The 20,818-nt window shown below is 38.5% G+C and overlaps 1 protein-coding gene across 2 annotated transcripts in view; it reads right to left on the minus strand.

The window, feature by feature from the left end:
- Window positions 1-20,818, minus strand: part of LOC126299030 (protein Wnt-16-like) — a 748,335-nt gene that overhangs the window by 36,052 nt on the left and 691,465 nt on the right. For both annotated transcript variants that reach the window (XM_049990672.1, XM_049990671.1), the window contains exon 4: window positions 13,073-13,214. In XM_049990672.1, coding sequence (XP_049846629.1) covers window positions 13,073-13,214 — 142 coding nt within the window. The remainder of the gene's footprint in view (window positions 1-13,072; window positions 13,215-20,818) is intronic.

The following is a 20,818-nucleotide window of genomic DNA, read 5'->3' on the forward strand; positions in this document are numbered from 1 at the left end:
TATTGTAATAGTTTAGGAAGGTACTGTCATCTGCAAGTAGCACTGTATTGGAAAGGAGGGTAGGTCACCGATCATGATAAAAAACAACAATGGTCCCAACAGAGATTCCTGCAGAACTCCCACCTTTGTTTGTTTATTGGTATACTTTTCTGTGCTCATACAACTTGCTTATGGTTTTGAAGGTAAGACTTTAGTAGCTTTATGCTGTTATCCCAGATGCCATAAAAATGGAGTTTCTGTACAAGTGTGTCATGTCCTACACAATCAAATGCTTTATTCAGGTCACAGAAACTGGTCTGAGCAAATCCCTCTTCCTCAAACACTTCAGGAACATACTTAATTACAGAGTCTATTGCAGCTGCTTCTGATGATTTTTTTCCAAATTCAAATTGTGCTACACTAAATGTTCTAAGTTTTTCAAAATAAGCAGACAACTGATGGGAAATGAAGTTTTCTATTATTTTGGCCATGACTGGAACGACTGATATTGGTCTGAAACTTGCTGCTCCTCTGGAAAGTATCCCTCAGGTAAACATTTACTTATGCAGTGAGTCAGTAAATAAACAATGGAATCAATGACTTTCTTCAACAAATTGCACTATCTGAAGACATAAAGTTCCTTACTATTTTAATGCAGTACTAGGTGTAACCTCAGAGAATGTGAGAATATTATTGTAGGGTGTCCCATGGTAATGTTTTTCTAAGAGTTCTCAAGGACTTGTATGAGGCTTAGTGATGCCACTGCTTACTTCCTCCACAGGTTTAATAAAATAATCATTAAACTCTTGTGGAAAGATATTGATTTTGAACTTATGTGAATCTCTGGGTATGATATTTGTGAGACTCCAAGAGGTTCCGCATTTATTTTTAGACATCTCAATGTATTGTGGTGTATGTGATTCTCTGGGAATTATATTTATGAGACTCCAAGCAGTTTCGCATTTATTGTTAGACGTCTCAATGTACTGGGCATTGTGCAACGTTTTTGCTACAATAACTGCTTTTTATAATCATTTCTCCATCGTACACACAAAGATTTTGCATCTTCATACTTGTTGTTGTTGTTGTTGTTGTTGTGGTCTTCAGTCCAGAGACTGGTTTGATGCACCTCTCCATGCTACTCTATCCTGTGCAAGGTTCTTCATCTCCTACTACCTACTGCAACCTATATCCTTCTGAATCTGTTTAGTGTATTCATCTCCTGGTCTTCCCCTGCGATTTTACCCTCCACGCTGCCCTCCAATACTAAATTGGTTATCTTCATACTTAGTATTATTGTATGTACCTAACATCATCATTACATGATATTTCTTATCAGACAGCATTTTAGCATACCGAGAATTTTTTTACACCTTCTTTTTACAACCTGTGTCTCTTACTTTACATTTTCTAATGGAAATACTGTTATTATATATTTGGAGAAATGAGTTAAAGAAACATTCAGAATTTATCTAAACTGACTCATTATTTGATAGACAAGGATTAGCATCATTTTCTGGCAGGACTAATCTCTACAAGCAATGGTTTTCCTGAACTTGTCAATTTTTCCAGTAGCTGTTTATTTTCTGTGTTTAATAGTAGTGTTTATTTTGTTTTAAGTGCAAGAGTGTTTTTCAGTAATTTGTGCAGAGAGAGTTAAGTTTGTACTGTACTTTTCTAACCCTGTAATCAATAGTGGTGATTTATTTACATGATTTATTTGACCTTTGTGAGCTGCTTATTCTTTATTAATTAACCACTGATTGACTGGTTAGCAAATTTATTCCTGACTTTGTATAGATTTATGTAGTAGGAAACTGAGGCTGTGTATGTTGTGTGTGAAGACAACGAGAAATGGTCATTGCCCAGAAGCATCTAGAAGCTGCGTTGGCCACAACTGAGAGGCTTCAGACTGCTGTGCTAAGCTGTGGTGATGTTCAGGCACCAGCAGTGGAAGCTGTGCCACCTCTGGCACTACCGAAATCCACAAGAAGTCCTAATGTACTGAGTCTTCTGATGTGCATCATCTGAACAGGTTATCTTCCCCCAGGGGTGAATGGTGGACTGCGGTGGTTCACATATCTCTGGACAGAAGGCAAAAGTGGGTACTTAATGCATGACGTTTGTAACACATGTGAGCCAGCATGGGATGCCTCATCCGTTGGGCTACAGGCCAATTTTCCTGCTAAGTCCGGAGAATCACAGAGAAAGGGTTTGCTGGTTATTGGGAGGTCCAGCATTAAATGGATAATGTAGCTCCTCAGACAAATAGCACAAGGACCAGGAAAGAGTGCCAGTGTAGAGTTGGTATGGAAGTTCTCATCCAAGATGTGGAGCATGCTCTGCTGCCAGCTACTGACTGCATTGGGTGCAACTGGCTGCAAATAGTGGCTAATATCAACATGAATAATGAATACTGATTGAGTTCTGAGTCCATATTTGTATCCTTTCAGTGGTTCGCCTTATTAGTTCAGTCAAAATTAGGGTATATTTTCATACTGTGGTATGGATGATCCATTAGAAATGGATTAGCTAACAGACATGTGTGGTTATAGGTTAATATCAATGACATAAGCCTGTGTAGTGTTATGGATTAAGTTTTAACCTCATGCATTATGACATTCTTTAAGAATGAAAATGTATATGAAAATCAACATGGATTCAGCAAATAGACATCTTGTGAAACTCAGCTCACTTTATTCATCCATAGGTTGCAGAGCACTGTAGACTCAAGTTGATGCCATGTTCATGATTTCTGGAAGACATTTAGTACTGTTCTGCTTACTGAGCATTGGACTAGATTTCTAATCAGATTCAGGACTTCTATGGGGATATAATTAAACATGCCATTCGCAACTGAACAAATTTGACAAAGATAAAGGTAATTTCAGGACTATCCCAAAGGAGTGTTATAGTGTCACTAGTATTTAAAATTTATATTGATGATGTAGTGGATAGCAATGGAAGCTCTGTCAAGTTATTCACAGATTATGATATTGTCTACAGGAAGGTTTCAACATCAGAAGACAGCAGCAAAATGCAGGAAGACATGCAGAGAAGTGACAATAGGTCGACAGACTATCAGTTGACTCTGCTCATTGCAAATACAGCACACAAATAGGCAAAGAGAGCCATTACAGTTTGATTACACTACTGGTAACAAACCACTGGAAACTGTAACTACTGTAAAATACCTAGGATTCACCATTCACAGTGACTGAAAATGGAGTAAAACAAACAGTAGCAAAATTACATGCCAGAATAAAATTCTTTGGAAGAATCTTTAGGAAACATACTTCATTCATGAAAGGTGTAGCATACAAAACACTCATTAGACCAGTTCATAAGTTTGGTACACTTACCAAGTAGGATCAGTGGAAGAGCTAGGGAAGCTCCACTGAAGAGTGTCAATGTGATAGCATTATGAAGATGCACAACAAACTCCAGTAGCTGATGCAACAAGAGAGGCATTGCACATCATGGAGAGGTTTATGTTGCAATTATGAGAGCATAATGGCAAAGTAGAGTCAAGCAACATAGTTTTTCCACCCACATATGTCTCACAAAATGATCGCAATAAGAAAACTGAAAGAATTAAATGTCATACAGAGCTTTACTGACAAATAATTTTTCCCATGCACCATTTTTGGATGGAATAGGAAATGGGGGAAAAGACAGTGGTACTTGAAGTACCCTTCAGCACATGCTGTAAAGTGGTTTGTGGGGTATAGGTAAAGGTGTAACTCATCAAGACAAGTTCAAGATATTTTTGGTCCAAAAATGTATAACACAAATTATTTGTGTTGTGAATTCAAGAACATACAGAAGAGACCTGTTCAAGGAACTTGGGATACTAACTACTGCTTGCCAATACATTTACTGCATAATTAAATTTCTCTTTAGTAATGTGTCTCTCTTTCAAACCAGCAGCTTGGTTCATGGAATCAAAGAAATAATCTTTACGAAGTCACTTGCTTTGGTCCAAACCAGTTTACTCATGACCTCACATTTCCAATAACATGCACACTGTGTATTCTTGTAAATGGATAAATAAAAAAAATGTACTAACCAAGTGGTGGCAGGTGAACACACACACAAAAAGGTTAAAGAGGCAGTGGCTCCTTCTTCTGGCAGAAGAGTTGAAGGGGAAGGAAGAGGGGTGGATGAAAAGGACTAGAGAGCTATAGGGAAAGGGGTACAGTTCAGAAAAGTCACCCAGAACTCTGACCAGGGGAGACTTACTGGATGGGATGAGAAGGAAAGACTGATTCTTGGGTACAACACTGGATGAGATTCGAAAATCTGAGAGCTTAAATATGGAAGATAGGGTAATATGCAAGACAGAGATTACTACTAAAATATCATCCATGAATTAATAAGAGTGAAAAACTGAGTGGCTTGTGTGTAACAGAGTCAGGAGGGGGGATGGTGAAAAATAGACAGATCAGAAAATGAAAGATGTGGAGATGGAAGGAATTACATGAAATGAGGCCAGGTGGAAGGTGAGAACTAAGGACATGTTCTAGTGCTTGTTCCCACCTGTGGAGTTCTGAGAAACTTTTGTCTGGGGGAAGAATCCAGGTGGCACATGTGGTAAAACAGGCACTGAGATCCTTACTGTCATATTGTAGAGCATGCTCCGCAACAGGATATTGTGTGTTGCCAGTATAAACCCTCTGACTATAGACTGGGTGGTACGCATACCAATGTAAGAGCCTGAACAGTGTTTACATGACAGCTGGTATATCGAACGAGTCATTTCAAAGATGGCTCTTCTTTTGACAGTATATGTTTTGCCAGTTACAGGGGTGGAATATGGGGTGGTAAGAGGGTGCATAGGGCAAGTCTTGCAGTTGCGACAGTCACCAGGGTCGATGCTATAGGGTAGGGAGATAGGTGCAGAAGGAGTATAGGGTCTGATAAGCATATTGCAGAGATTGGGTGGGTAACAAAAAGCTATTCTAGGTGTGCTGGGCAAAATCTGAGATGGAATGGACCTCATTTCAGGGCATGATTTTAGGAAAACATGGCCTTGTCCAAGTAGCTGATTAATACATTCAAGACCAAGGTAACACTGGGTGACAAGTGATGTGTTCTGAAGGTGTTTTTTGGAGGGAACAGCAGTACCAGGATTGGATGTGATGGCCCAGGAAAGCTCATTTTAAACTAGGCTGTTGGGATAATTACATCCTGTGAAGGCTGAGGTGGGAGTGGTGGTGTATTACTATAAGGGGTCTGCAACTGAACAGACGTGTTTGCCTCAAATACCGAGGCCATATGGGAGGGAACATTTGTCATGGAAAGGATAGCAAAGTATAAAGTTGATTAAAGTGAGCAAGAAGGATATCATAGGCCTGGAAACAGCCAGGTGTTGACTGAGGGATTGTTCAGCAGCAGACAGATCATATATGTAGGGGGATATTGGTACAGAGGGCGATAGCAAGGTGTATGGTGGGAGTGGGACAGGCATAGATTTCAGATGATCTAGGAAATGATTGGTATCTTTAAAATATTAGGGAAGTCTTTGTACTATGAGTTGCAGGTGTTGATCAACTAAGGCAGATATACATTCAGTGGGTGCTTTGAAGCCAGCAAATGTAAGATGGCCAGGGTGATTGGGATTGGGGATCTTAGAAAGAAGGTAAAAGGTGGGGGTGTGTGGTTTGGGTGGGGTACAAAGTTCTATGGAAGGTTGTGTAAGTCTTTGTAAGGACTGACATTTTTAGGAGAGACTGCATGACAATTTGAATGACAGGGATGGAATCTTTATGCCATATGCTACATGTACAAGTGTCAGACAGCTGTGGTGTAGAGCTTCACTAACATACTCCTGTCAGTCAAGCACCATGGTGGTAGATCATTTGTCTGTTGGGAAGATAATGATGGAGTCATCAGGTTTAATAGAATGTAGAGCCTGGAGTTCTACAGGGGACAGATTAGGGTCGTCTATTAGGGACCTGAGGAAGGGTTGTGAAGCATTGTTGGGTGTGAGGAATTCTTGGAAGTCTTTTAAGGGATGATTTTGAGGCAGTGGTAGTGGATCACGATGGGATCATGGTCATAACTGTTCAAGGCAAGATCCAAAGTCAGGTTTGCTGTTGGAAAGATTTTGTGATTGTCTTGCAAAGTGATACTTCCAGTTGACACTACCTGTAAAGCAAAGTAGGTCCTTCTTCAAAGCAGTATGGTTAAATGCAGGTTTAAGGGTGAAAGTGATAACCATGGGTAATACAGATAATTTCCTTCATGTTGAGCTCATCCTCTGAAGGCCAGGTACACACTTCTGTCTACATTAAACCTACTAACAAACAACAGTAGTTATATTTTGACAGTTGCCATCCTTTCCATGTGAAACATTCTTTCCCATACAACTTTGGAATTCGAGGCAAACATAATTTTCAGATGCAGATTCTTTACATCAGTACACCACCACTCTTACCTCAGCCTTCACTGGACATAATTATTCCAACAGCCTAGTTTAAAAGTAGATTATCTGGGCCATCACATCCAACCCTAGTACTGCTGATCCCTCCAAAAAACAACTTCACAACACACCACTTGTCACCCAGTTTTATTATAGTCTTGAATCTATTAATGAGCTATTGCAACAAGGTCATTACTTCTTAAAATCAGGCACTGAAGTGAGACCCATTCTATCTGAGATTTTGCCCAGCACACCTAGAATAGCTTTTCATTGCTCTCCCAATCTCCGCAATATCCTTGTGAGACCCTATACTCCTTCTGCACCCATCTCCCTACCCATAGCTTCTACCCCTGTGACCACACCCACAGCAAGACTGCCTTGTGCACCCTCCTATCACCATCTACTCCAGCCCTGTAACTGGCAAAACATATGCGATCAAGGGGAGAGCCACCTGTGAAATGGTACATCATATACGAGCTATTATGTAAACCTTACATTGGCATGACTACTTCCCAGTTATCAGTCAGGATGAATGGGCATAGGCAGAGGGTGTATACCAGCAACAAGCAATATCCTGTTGCAGAGTGTACTCAACAACATGACAGTCATAGCCTCATGCGCTATCTGGATTCTTCCCCCAGATACCAGTCTCTTTGAACCCTGCTGGTAGTTTCCCAGTACCCTGCTGGTGGAAACTAGTGCTACAAGATATCCTTGGCTGTCACCACCCACTTGGCCTTAATTTACATTAATTCCTTCCATCTCAAAATTTATTCACAGTAACTACTCCTTTCTTCACTCCATTTTAGTTTTCTACATCTTTCGTTTTCTGACTTGTCTATTTTTTCACCATCCCCTTCCCACCTCTGGTACACTCTTATTAACTCATGCATGATGTTTTAGTAGTAATCTCTGTCTTGCATATTACCCTGTCTTCCACGTTTAAGCTCTCAAGTTTTCAAATCTCATTGAGTGCAGTCCCTAACAATTTGTCTTTCCATCTCATCCCATCCAGTAAGTCTCACCTATCCGGGGTTCTGGGTGACTTTTCTGAAATGTACCTCTTTTCCTAAGCCTCTCTAGTCCTTTTCCTCCATCCCTCCACCTTCCCCTTCAACTTTTCTGCCAGAAGGAATTACTGGTCTGAAAGCTTGTCAAAGTGAAACCTTTTTGTGTGTGATTTTCACCTGCCTCAACCTGATGAGTGGGTTTTTTATCCATCAATTTATATTATATTGTCAGTAATTGATTATTTTCATTGTTACACTGTGTATTCTTGTTTGATGACATGTTCTTGAGAATCTCTTTAGAATGGATCTATGAAAAAAGTACATTTGATCGAATCAGTCTTATGAGGCAGAAATTGTGAGTTTCCAAGTGCTTCAATAATGCTTAAGGATCACCTTGCATGGCAGACATTACCTCATGGGGCATGTAACTGGCATCACTCCAAATTTGAACAATGGTCAAACATTTTATACAGTGATAAGACATCCAATGGAAAAGAATATGTTCAAAAAATCACTGACTGTTTGGTTTGCTGAAAATCATATCTGGAAATAGAGTCATTGCAATATGATCTGTCCTTGTACTCTACAATGGCATTTTGTTGGATATGAAAATTTCATGGAAACAAATTCAAAGGCCGTCTGAGTGTGAGAACCAGCTGTATGAATGTGACAGATCATTTAATCAATATTTGTGGTGAGCACAGAAATGCTTTTCCAAAAACAGTAGATGATACCTTCTGTCCTTCCTAGAGTCCAGAACTTCACCGTAGATAATCAAGATGTTGCAAAATGAAAACTGCATGCTAGACCCCTCAAATGTCTACATAAATATCTGACTTCAATATATATCATTTCCTAACACATCTGTCTATTTTGTGAACATAAAACATGTTTGTAAGACTTGAGATAACCATAAAGGAATATGCCAATCAAGGACATACTCAGCAAAAGGGGAAAAGGAGAAGGGCAGCTGCAACTCATGCTCCACCACCCTCCCCCCCTCACCCCCACCTCCACCCTCTTTCACAGAAAATTATGACATTTGCACATCCAAACTCACATTTTGCCTCGTTACACACAGCCAGAAGACATATCAGTTCAGTTTCAATTTGAAGAATCGCAGAACATCTACTAAGCCATTTATTGTGAAACTGCAAAACTACTGCACCATTCACTGCTGTTCTCCTTGCTGCCAAAAAAAGGAAAATGACTCTGGGTTCAGCAAGTTTTAGTAGCACTGAACCTTTAATTCATAATGTTTTCACTTATGTTGTCATTCAGTGGTGAAATAATATTAGAAAATGTGAATATAGCAAGTGTATCTGAATGCAGCTGAAAGTTACCTGCCTGATAGCACAATAATACATACAAATCTCACTCTCCTCACAAAACTCTCTCGGTTAAGTGTTTAGTAGGCAGTAAGTAGCAATAGCTTACTGAAGTGGTGGAATTAGTGTATTTGCTGGTTTGTAAACACAGTTCTCCTATGGCTTAGATTTGTATTTTCTTTTAAAATTGTGTATCATTTCTTGCACCCATCACTCTTCCTCGCAACTAAAATGAGGCTCACACTTCTCCTCCTTACTTCAGTTTCTTAGTACACTCTTGATATCAATACATATTTGACACTATTACATAGAATATATTCATTGCAAAATGTTAATGCCAGTTGTAATTAAATTGAATTAAATTCACTGAAATGAAATGAACGTAGTCAATAGGAATGAAGTCAGTAAAGCTGCAGAAGCAGAAATGATATCTGTGAAAACTGTTCAGCAATTCTGAACTTACTTGTATTCCAATGAACACATAATGGCAAATGAAATTTGTGGTGCAGTAGGACTTGAAATTAGGTATTCTGCTACTCATGAGCAGTTACCTTAATCATTAGGCTACCTGAACATGTTTTCAGTATGGACTCAGATTTCCATAATCACTAACATTCTTCTAATACCACTGGACATATCTTTGAATAAATATATGTAATTACACATACTGGTATGTTTGATGAGGTCAGTGGCCATTGTGTGGAGTGTTGCATGTGCTGATGTCAGGTCGTACAGGCAAACACATTTAGGCCAGCCACAGACCATCTTGACCTTGCTTTTTCAATCTTGCTGATGAGTACTATATGCTCTTTGTTTGACTTATTGACAATAACCTTGTGATACTTGGCTGTTTTCAAAGTAAGTACTTCCAAAAATCAGGAAAACTGGATTTGAATCCTGGTGTGATGTGAAATTTCATTAATTATTATGTATTCAGTATATTGCTGGTTCAACAATATGAATGATTTTCATGCTGCTGCATCTCTGTTGTTTTAATCCCCATTGACTACATTTCATTTCAATTCATTTCCCTGTTGCACAATAACCATGGTGCCACATCATATGCATTAACTCAGCAGTGATTTTTCTTCTGGTTGCATTATTTGGAATAGTAGAAGAAAGACATAAGTGACGAAGAAGTTCAAGTCCCAGTGTTGTACATATTTTGTTTTGAAAACCATTTTCACTTAGTGCATTGTTACTTTACAATTTCCTGAATATATCATATTGCCTTTAGTAGTGTAACTTAAAAATTATCTCATAAGATGTCAGGAAATAAAATATGATTAATATGCTAAGATTTGTTGTGTCCACATTAATGTTGTAAGAGAGAAGTAGTAGTGTCATTTTCAAATTATGTCATAAGATAACAGGAAATAAAATATGATTAATGTGCTATGATTTGTTGCGTGCACATTAATATGTTAAGAGAGAATTCTTACTGTGATGCAGGATGACATGCTTGTTTGCACAGTTAGCAATTTTTTCTACAATGTTTTTTCCTAATGTTCCAGTGTTACTGCAACATAGATCTGGGACATGTAAGCCACATGTATTTGCAGATGCTATTCACTTAGTTCACATTAGCTGTTTGAAATCTTCAAGCTGTCACTTTTGTGTACTGTCCTGAATGTTTTTCATCTTTTGTATTTGTACTAAGACAAAATACTGCCTACTAAAAACACAATTTATGCAAATTACATAGAAAAACTACTGTACTGTATGTCTGGGAAGTCCAGATATAATTATGTTAGATGTCTGCATACTTATTCTGATATTTTGAAACACAATTGTTAGGAATGTGTGTTAGTAATTTTATATTATTGTTTCTGTGGTTATGGAGGTGGTAAACATTCATTGTAACTTCTCTAATAATAGCATTAAAAATGTAAAAAAATGAAGAAAATTATTAAAATGGAATAATGTTATCACAAAGACAGCTTGATGCCAAAGTACTGTTATTTATATTATACAGTCATTATTAATGTGTTAACTACTGTATTTCTGCAGTAGTGTCACTCTGTCTCATAAAAAATAAGTACTATATTTAGTTAGGTCAGAGATGTAATTGAAGTGTGTAAAACATGTTATATCTGCAGTAGTGTCATTTTGTTTCACAAAACTTTTCATATGGCACCATGAAACACTCTCTGAGAGGGCCATGAATTTGAAATCCTCTCACAGGAGCCACATGAACAAAAATAAAATAAAAGCTAAGAAAATGTTGGTAACTACTGTGAGAAAACTACACATAGATGTCGTCAAAATACTGTAACTCAAAAAAGAGCTGTCAGCCAGGACAGAGACTCCAGAACAGGGGTTAATTTTTTAAGACATTCATTAATTTATTGTTTTGAACAGCACCCAGTTTAATTTTTGCTGTATTTCTTCAGTAGTATAAAATGTTGTGTGAACATATATGGCTATAGCAGTGCTCTACAGGATTTGATGTGATACGGTATCATTGCAAAATAATTTTTCACATATAGTAAAAGCAGAAGTACTAATTTTGCATGTGTGTTGTGTCTTATGTGTTATAGAATTTGTTTATCTTAGACGAAATATTCTGTACAATTTTGTTACATATCAATTATTAAAAACCTTATTCAGTATCCTGACTTTATTTGTTGTAAAATTTTGATCAACAGTGGCTTTCTTAATGTTAATTGTAATAGAAGATCTGAAAAAGAAAATAAACACTTGTGTATCTGTTGGAAGACAAAACAGTCCCAAGCAGAAGAAATATTGGCAATAGAATGAATAAAGATAACCACTCGCTATTTAGTTTATGTGTTGAGTGGTAGGTAACCACACAAACAAGGTATATAACATGGTGATCCAACTTATAAACTTGAATTCTTTATCACATAACACAGATACACAAAGCTACATCACTGAGATCTGATTGGGATGGGGGATTGTGTTAAGTAGAACAGGTTAGATAAACAAGAAAGAGTAGGTGGAGGAAGTGGCAAATGGTAGGTAGGAACATAATCTTGGGAAATGGAGAAAGTTGTAAGTTACCAGAGGAAGAGTCAGTTGTAAGTGCAGCCATATTTCAGACCAATCCCATTGAAATTTGTGCCCACCCTTTTATGCGGATACAACAACCAAGCAGCTGTCCAGCCAGATGACATGGCCACTGCCAAACTATGATCACAAACATGTTAACAATTCGAAGGCAGAATGACATTGAGCACAAAATTGTCAACATCAATCACTACTTCACACCCCATACCACGTGGAGCCTCTTCACTTAAAATCAGCTTCCTGGAATTGGATAGGTGGGAACAGCCTTTTCTCACTTGTATCAATTTCTGCTAGCCCCTGCTTTTCAGCCAGCTCTGCCGCTGCTACTACTAATTTCTGTTCCCCTTCAGCTACAAAATTCTTTTTCTTCCCTATATCACTGTGCCTCTCCCACTTTATTCTGATTCATAAGTCTTTATATCCATTATTCTTTTCCTACATTGTTACCACGGTGTTCTACCTCTTCCATTATCTGATCCTACTTTAACCTTCCTTCCTCCTACCCCTACACCCCCCCACCCCCCCACCCCCCAACCCATCCTCTAACAGTTGCCTACTTCACTATGTGCTTCTTAAAGTTCCTACCCACTACGCCCTTCCAGCTTCCGGTCTCCACTGTGTCCAGCTTTCCAGCTCTACCTAGTAGGGCTGTAGCATCAGAACCATGTCACTGTGTTTGCATGTGTGTGTCTGTATGCTTCATAAGAAAACACAGACTCAATAGCTGAGTGACTGTACTTCAGGTCTTTCCCTATATGGAAAATAGCTACCTTCACTTATAATATTGTCTGTATTTCACCCAGGATATGCCAGTGTCATCAAAGAGGTTGTAACTCTAAAATAGACTCACACAGAGAGGTAGGATGTCCTAACGGGTTATGTATTTTTTCCTTCAAAACTAGTATCTAGGACCAACACATGCAGACACATACACTTCAAAACAGAATTAAAACGTCACCTTTCCAAACCCAGTAATTGTCTACAAATGCAATACAGAAGTTTGAAATTTGGCTCAAAGGTGCCTCTGTAAATGTGTAAGAGCATGGTGCCATGTGACATCATTCTGATAAGAGAGAGAGAGAGAGAGAGAGAGAGAGAGAGAGAGAGAGAGAGAGAGAGAGATGGGAAGTGAAAGGGGGACATACAAGTGAAAATGAAAGGATATCTACATTTTCATGTATAAGTTCACTACTTGGTACAGCATATGTAAGAAGCAGATTTTCCAAAATTATTTAATTCTTTGACATTTTGACAGAACTATGGATGACAGCTGATACTACTTCAAACTATAGCTTATTTACCTGCCTTCCAGCTTCATTGTTATGCAGGTTCATCTTTGTTCTTATGCTCCACGCTCTTTTATTTTTGGTAGTGGGTGGCTTCACCTTCTCTGCTGCATCAACAAATCTCCGAGCAAAGTTCAGACCAAACTGCAAATTGTCACTGAAAAGAAAATTTAGATTTGTAAAAAAACAATATGATATAAAAATTACTTGCTTGTATGGTAAAGTAAATGGTATAATGCAGTGAAATGAAATTTTTCATTCCATCTGAAAGATATCTACATTTATACATAAATTAGGGTGCTTTAAGAAATTGAGCATTTCATTTCATAAATTATTTATCAACTTGAGAACAATTTTGGTTCCACTGCAGTCATTATATGGCAAAGAAATATGTATTTATAATATTTGTATTTATAGTCACAGTTAAATTAAGAACATAAATTTTATTTTAATCTCAAATAAATTCTTCATTGATACATGGTAGAATATGGTAATAAGATAGAAAAGCAAACACTTACTTAATATTAAAAAAAATTGTATTCACTCAACAACTGGTATTTTGTTTTTGTCTCTCTTTTGTTCCTGCTACCATATTCTGTAAACCACAGACATTCTTTAGCTTCTTTTTCTTCTTCTTCTTCTTATTATTATTATTTTAAGACTGTAACATATTTAATGATCTGGCATAACTTCATGTGATGTGATTTACGCAAAAGCAACTGTGTATCAATTTCCTGATGTTGTTTAGCAGGATATCAGAAAATATACTGGAAGCAATGCAACAATTTGAAATTTTTTAGTAATGCAATCATTTTTTCTGGCTAAAGTGATTTCTGTGTGAAGGTAAAACTGGCAAGGTTGTCTGTCTACACCTAACCAGGAAATTTTCAGCCAGCCGCTGTGGCGGAGCTGTTCTAGGCGCTTCTCTCCAGAACTCCACTGTTGCTACAGTCGCAGGTTCTAATCCTGACTCGGTCATGGATGTGTGTGTTGTCCTTAGGTTAGTTAGGTTTAAGTAGTTATAAGTCTAGGGGACTGATGACCTCAGATGTAAAGTCCCACAGTGCTTAGAGCCATTTGATCCATGTTTTGGAAATTTTCAGATAGGAGGGATGCACTGAAAGAAACACACTTTCAAAATTTTAGCTGTGATGGCACACATGTGAATTTTAAGCACTTAATCGTACTGAAACTGTCTCACATCATTAATTTTTTGGATAACTTGCAGTTCATATCGACTACTAAACTGAGGCAAATGTAATTGTTACACAAGAGACTATCAAAGGAAAGAATATCAAGGCATTGTATGATGTTACATTACACACAACTTCCATCAATCAGGACTTTAATTTGTTGACATTAAATATTTTGTAAGTATTCCTGCAGCCCTGATCTTATGATAATTTTGAAATATATATATTTTTCTGACAATGAAACTATTTCCTTCATTAATTCCATGCAGTCGTTACAAAAATGCAAAATGTCTATTGGATGAGGGACACAAACATTTTCATTGCATGAAGCAAACCTGATAAAAGAAAAATGAAAGCAATATTTCAGTCCCTATGTTGATTAAGAAGAATGATGCAATGTTGCTTCAGACATGCATGCACGAAAATTATGCAACATGTTCACATATTCGTATACAAAGTATCAGCAGCTGTATAAGGAATGCCAGCAATTTCTGCTGGCATGAATGCATGTCAGAAGGAAAACTACATCACTCTTCTTATCAATTCAGGCACTGCAATATCGTATTTATATGGCCATACCAGGCAGAGAGTTTCAATTAAAATGTCCTCCCCTATTCAAGAATTACATAATGTGTGTACAGGTATTGGTTGTGATGCAGGAATGACGATGTATGGCAGTTTGGGCCAGGCTGTGAGTCATATGTACACAAAGGTACATACATACATTAACACTTACTCTGTAGATTATGAATACGATATTTCATAATGACGCGGAATGTGCCACTTGAACATAAGTTTTCATTACACGAAATAATTAATTAATTTTTTTTACAGTTAGGGCCTACTACTTCATATCTAAAAATTCATCTATTTAGTAGAAGGAGTTGTCTTTCAGAAATTCTTTTAATTTGTTTCTAAATGTGGGTTGGCTATCTGCCAGCCTTTTAATGCTACTTGGCAAATGAACAAAGATTTTTGTGGCAGCATAATTCACACATTTCTGTGCCAAAGTCAGATTTAACCCAGAATAGTGAAGATCATCCTTTCTGCTAGTGCTGTAACTATGCACTTTGGTGTTATTTTTGAATTGGGATGGGTTATTAGTAACAAATCTGCAGGGTGATCTTGGGTAGGCTATAGCTATTACTCTGATTACACGCTTTTGTGCAATGAACGCTTTTTCTCTTAATGATGAATTACCCCAAAATATGATGACATATGAAGGCAGTGAATGAAAATAGTCACAGTAGGGTAATTTACTGATATGTTTTTATTACCAAAATTTTGTTTCAGCAGATCATCGATGTATTTCTTCCAATCCCATTTTTTATCAATGCACACACCCAGAAATTATGAATATTCTGCCTTAGCAATAAACTGCTGTTCATAATCTACATTCATGAATGGTGCTATGCAATTTACTATACAGAATTGTATATACTGTGTTTTCTCAAAATGTAGTGAGAGTCAGTTTGCAGAGAACCATTTGATAATTTTTTGAAAGACATTACACAGAATTTCCTCAGCTGATTCTTGTTTGTTGGGTGTGATTACTATGTTTGTATCATCAGAAAGAAGAACTAGCTTTGTGTCTTCATGGCTGAAGAGTGGCCTGTCATTAATATATATTAAGAACCATAAGGGATGCAAAACGGAACTCTATGGGACACCATTCTTGATACCTCCCCAGTTAGATGACTCTGCTGATTTTTGCAGACTGAATTCTTCCAGTTAAATATGAATTAAACCATTTGTGCACTGTCTCACTCATATCACAATACTTATTCTTATCAAGAAAAATTGAATGATTCACACAATCAAACAACTCTGAGAGATCACAAAAAATCTCAACCGGTGAAATTTGGTTATTCATTGCATTTAATATCTGATCAGGGAAAGCATATATAGCATTTGCTGTTAAAAAGCATTTCTGAAAACCGAACTGACATTTTCTTAGTACACCATTTTTACAAATGTGTGTGTGTGTGTGTGTGTGTGTGTGTGTGTGTGTGTGTGTGTGTGTGTGAACTGCTGAGGTCATCGGATCCTAGACTTACACACTACTTAAACTAACTTATGCTAAGAACAACACCCACACCTATGCCCGAGGAAGGACTCGAACCTCTGGCAGGAGGGGGCCATGCAATCCGTGACATGGTGCCTCTCACTGCATGGCCAATCTACACAGCCTTACAAATATGTGATGCTGCTCTTGAATACATTACTTCTTCAAGAATTTTGGATAAAGCTGTTAAAAATGAGATTGGACAGCAGTTGTTGGCATCATACATATCCCCTTTTTTATGCAATGGTTTAACAATAGCGTATTTCAGGCTATCTGCAAAAATGCCCTGTTTCAGTGATCTACTACATATGTGGTTGAGATTCCTGTTTATCTGTTGGGAACAAGCTTTTAGTAGGCTGCTGGAAATGTCATCAATTACATCTGAGCTTTTACTTTTGAGTGAATTTATTATTTTCCTAATTTCAAGTAGGAGAGGTGAGTTGAATTACAATTTTATCAAATTGCATAGGTATTGCCTCTTCCATATATTGTCCTGCATTTTCTAATGAATAGCTGTATCCTACTTGTATTTTCTCTACAACACTTAAAAAATGATTATTAAAAATGACTTCTTGTTAACAAATTTTCATTGAGTTTGATAGAAATACAGTCTTCCTGTGCTCTCAGTTTCCCTGTTTCCCTTTTAACAGTATTCCAAAATGCTTTAATTTTGTTATCAGGTGTGCTAATTTCAGACATAATGTACATATTCAGGACTTTTTAATAACTTTTGTTAATACAGTGCAGTAGTTTTATAAATTTTTTACTGGTTCTGGATCATTAGTCCACATAGCTATGAGATACATTTCCATGTTCTGTTTTCAAGATATTTTTATCCCTTTAGGAAGCCATGATTTTTAGATGGTTTCTCACAATTATATTTCAATTTGACATCGGGTTCCCTGTATGCCTTATCTCAGTCTAACTGCTGCAGGATTTCCCTAAAATTTTCTATTTGTAATTGTTAATTGAACACACTATTTTGGAGGACTGTTTTGCATTACTGTATGGGGCCACATCGTATACTGTAACTAGATGTGCATCATAATCAGACAGACCATTCTTAACAGGAAATGTCTTTATGTGATTAAATTTATCTTGGTCTATAAAAGCATTATCAATCAGTGTGCTGCTTTCCAGTACTACCAGAGTTTGAAAATCAAAGAATTAAGTAATACTTCAAGATCAAGATTTCTATTGGACCCTTTCAGAAAATATACATTGAAATCCCCACAAAAAATAATTTGCTTCCCTCTGTTTAACATATAGCACAACAAAGAATCCAAGTTTTTCAAAAATATGTTGACCAATACACGGCTACAGTTATAAAAGTACCATTAGTTAGTTTAAGTTCACATGCACACGTTTCTCTATCTTGCTCTACACAAAATATTTATGTTTCCAAATTTTTCACACAGTGACAGATTTTAACAAATATGACAACTCCTCCTCTCTCCATAGTGTCTCTACTTACATGTGCTGAAAGCTTATATCCACCTACATTTATCATTTCCATACTTGTGACTGTATGATGTTCAGATAGGCATAGTATGTCTATTCCATCCTCAGCTTCGAAATCTAAACAAACAAGAAGCTCATCTATTTTGTTTTTTAATTCTATGTTATTCTCATGCAATACACATAGATTACTTTTCACTGTGCATTTATGAGAATCTTGTGACAAGCTAACATTACATTTCTCTCTACTTTTCTGAGAACCTTGTGATATTTTACCATCTCTAGTACCTGCATGTCTGAGCTTCTCATTAAGATTAATTTCAATCAATGCTGTATGATTGGACACTGATATTAACCTAAAAAAGAGGTACTCCCATGAGTTTCAGTGGGTCCCATTATAGATTTTGTTATCATCCCAGCCAATTTACCCTTCACTTCATGCATGGATAGCCAAATTGGTCACAATTTGGTTCACATAGCTGTAACTAGTTGACATCTGCTTATGCCCCACCTGTATTAGTGTGCGAGTGACTGGTTTCCTTTTCTACTTCTTGCTGCATTTTTTGTGTATTGCGTCTCTCATACAACCAAGCCAAGGCACACTCTTATCATTGTGGAATGATCAAGATCAGATTCCAAGCAGAATATGCATGACAATGACCTTTTGAAATATACAACTTTATAAGGGAGGGTCTTCACCTGGGTCAACAGGATATAAATGGCATTCACTTTTCCACAAGTGGAAACGTTATCTTTGTCAAGGCACATATCGAAGAACTATGTACTGAAACTGTAAGCTGCCATGCTCAACACCTCACGTTTAAGCATCCAGACAGACACACAGGTGCCATCGTGACTGACCACACCAGTTTTGGCCAGCGTATGAGCAGAGTCTTTAAGTTCCCATTCGAGGTCCCATTGGACGTCATCATATTGGTATTCAAGCCGTATGGCAATGTACTCAGTCACCAGGCCGAAAAATGGGAAACCTTTGACACCTACCTTGTTGTCACTGGCATCCACAACTGAAAACTGAACTGGTGAAGTATGTGCCATAATACTTGGTTGTAGGTGGATGCAAGGCCATCATCATGTATGACGGGCTACTCTGTACCTGTGCTTGCTGCAGCCAGGAAGGACATGTCGACAATAACTCTCCGATGGCAACTTTAACAGACACCATTCAATGAAAATACCCCCACAGCACCATCCACTGTCCTTCCTATCTCCTAAGATGTAGTCACTGCACCAAATGCTGATCTTCTGCAAGACCCACGTGACCCATCACAGACAATGACTGCTGTCACAGAGATTGATCTGGCACTAGTCACATCACTGCAACCAAAGGCCTAGCACCAATGACCATGACATAGAGTGGAAATAGTGCCTGGAATGGTACTGACTTCTGCCTTCCTTCCTATGACAAGAAGGCAGTGGACAGCCGCTACCATTATGATTCCAAACAGCATGTAAACATGAAAGCTCATCATGGAAGTGGTGCCCAGAGTGGCACCATGCATCCTCAGATGACTACCATCAATGAATTGGGCCACATGATGATGACTAAATGTCCAGTGATGTCATGTCCTCTGATGCTAAGATGTTTGACGGTATTGTTCCACTATCTCAGCCCAATACTGCTTTATGTTGTAGTGACAGAGCCATGCTGATCCCTCCTGCTTGCATCCTGAGTGGCATCCCACCTACATGCACAAGGGATGACCCACCAAAGGACACCACATCGGTACTGACGGGCTCATGGGCAGATGAGGTACAGAATGACACAGTGCTACTGCCTGGTGCCACAGAAGGGAGTGTTCCAATGGAGGTTTCGGGCACACCACTTACACACTGACTGGCAAACAACACATGCTTTGGCTGTTCATCCATGGATGGCTGCTGGCAGAGAGGAGTTCAGTTTACTAGTGGACCTGGAGACCCAACGATACCAAATGGCTTGAGGACATGTGGGAGCATGTACATGGCGATAGGGAGGGTTTCACGCACTATACCATCCATCCCTCCAGCGGCATAGACCGTGTCTATCTCTCATGCTCCATTGTTTGGGGCACATGGGCAGCTGTAATATGGCCGTTGGCTTTCCTGATCATGCAGCCTATATGAGCACTGTCACCTTGTGCTGCCAGATGGTATGGATCGGGCAAGGTCCCTGGAAATTCAAAGTGTCACTCCTACATTCGCCTCCTATCAGTGCTCCACAGGATCTACCGCCAGTTACTAATGCCAGAACGGACAGATGTACACAGTGACTTGATGTCCCTTTCAATACAGCTTCCAGGTGTCTTTCTCGAAGGGTTGCTTATTCCTGTACATAAACCAAATGGTGGAACCTGTATCAGTGACTATTGTCCCCTGTCGCTCCTGAACTCTGACATGAAGCTCTTCACCGAGCTTTTGCCAGCTCACGTTTGAAGGGTCACCTCCTTTGTGGTCTCCCACGATCAGGCATCTTTAGGAGGTGATTACAAAATATGGACTGTGTTATGTTGGCACCATGACATGACCACTCTTGCGTGGACACGGTGTGTGATAGGGGTCTTTGGCTCCCTTGATTTCAGCAAGGCCTTTGATTGGGTTGACCACTCCTATTTGGCAGCAGTAATGCAGAATATGGGGTTCCCAGACAGTTTCGTGGTGGTAATGATGTGTCTGCTCCAGGATATGACATCTCAGATCTTGTACAATAGTCATCTTACGCTGCCCATCATGGCGCACCAATCAGTGTTGCAGGAATGCTCTCTCTCTGCTAATCTGTACACTCTTGGTGGCCACACTTTTTGTTGCATGGCCTACACAGATGACATGGTCCTACTCCTGTGCAGCAGTAATTATGTTCTAGCAGTGTAGGCGAGGGTTAAGTCCTACAGCGTTGCATTAGGCAGTGATATTAACATTTGCAAATCTCACGCACTGGCTATACGATGTGGGCTACTTGATGAATGCATCGCTCCCTGTGAATCTGCAACGTGATACGATGTTTGGACATTGAATTTACTGAGTGAGGTGGCACAATGGTTAGCACAC

The sequence above is a fragment of the Schistocerca gregaria genome, chromosome X, assembly GCF_023897955.1.
Source record: "Schistocerca gregaria isolate iqSchGreg1 chromosome X, iqSchGreg1.2, whole genome shotgun sequence".
Lineage (NCBI taxonomy): Eukaryota > Metazoa > Arthropoda > Insecta > Orthoptera > Acrididae > Schistocerca > Schistocerca gregaria.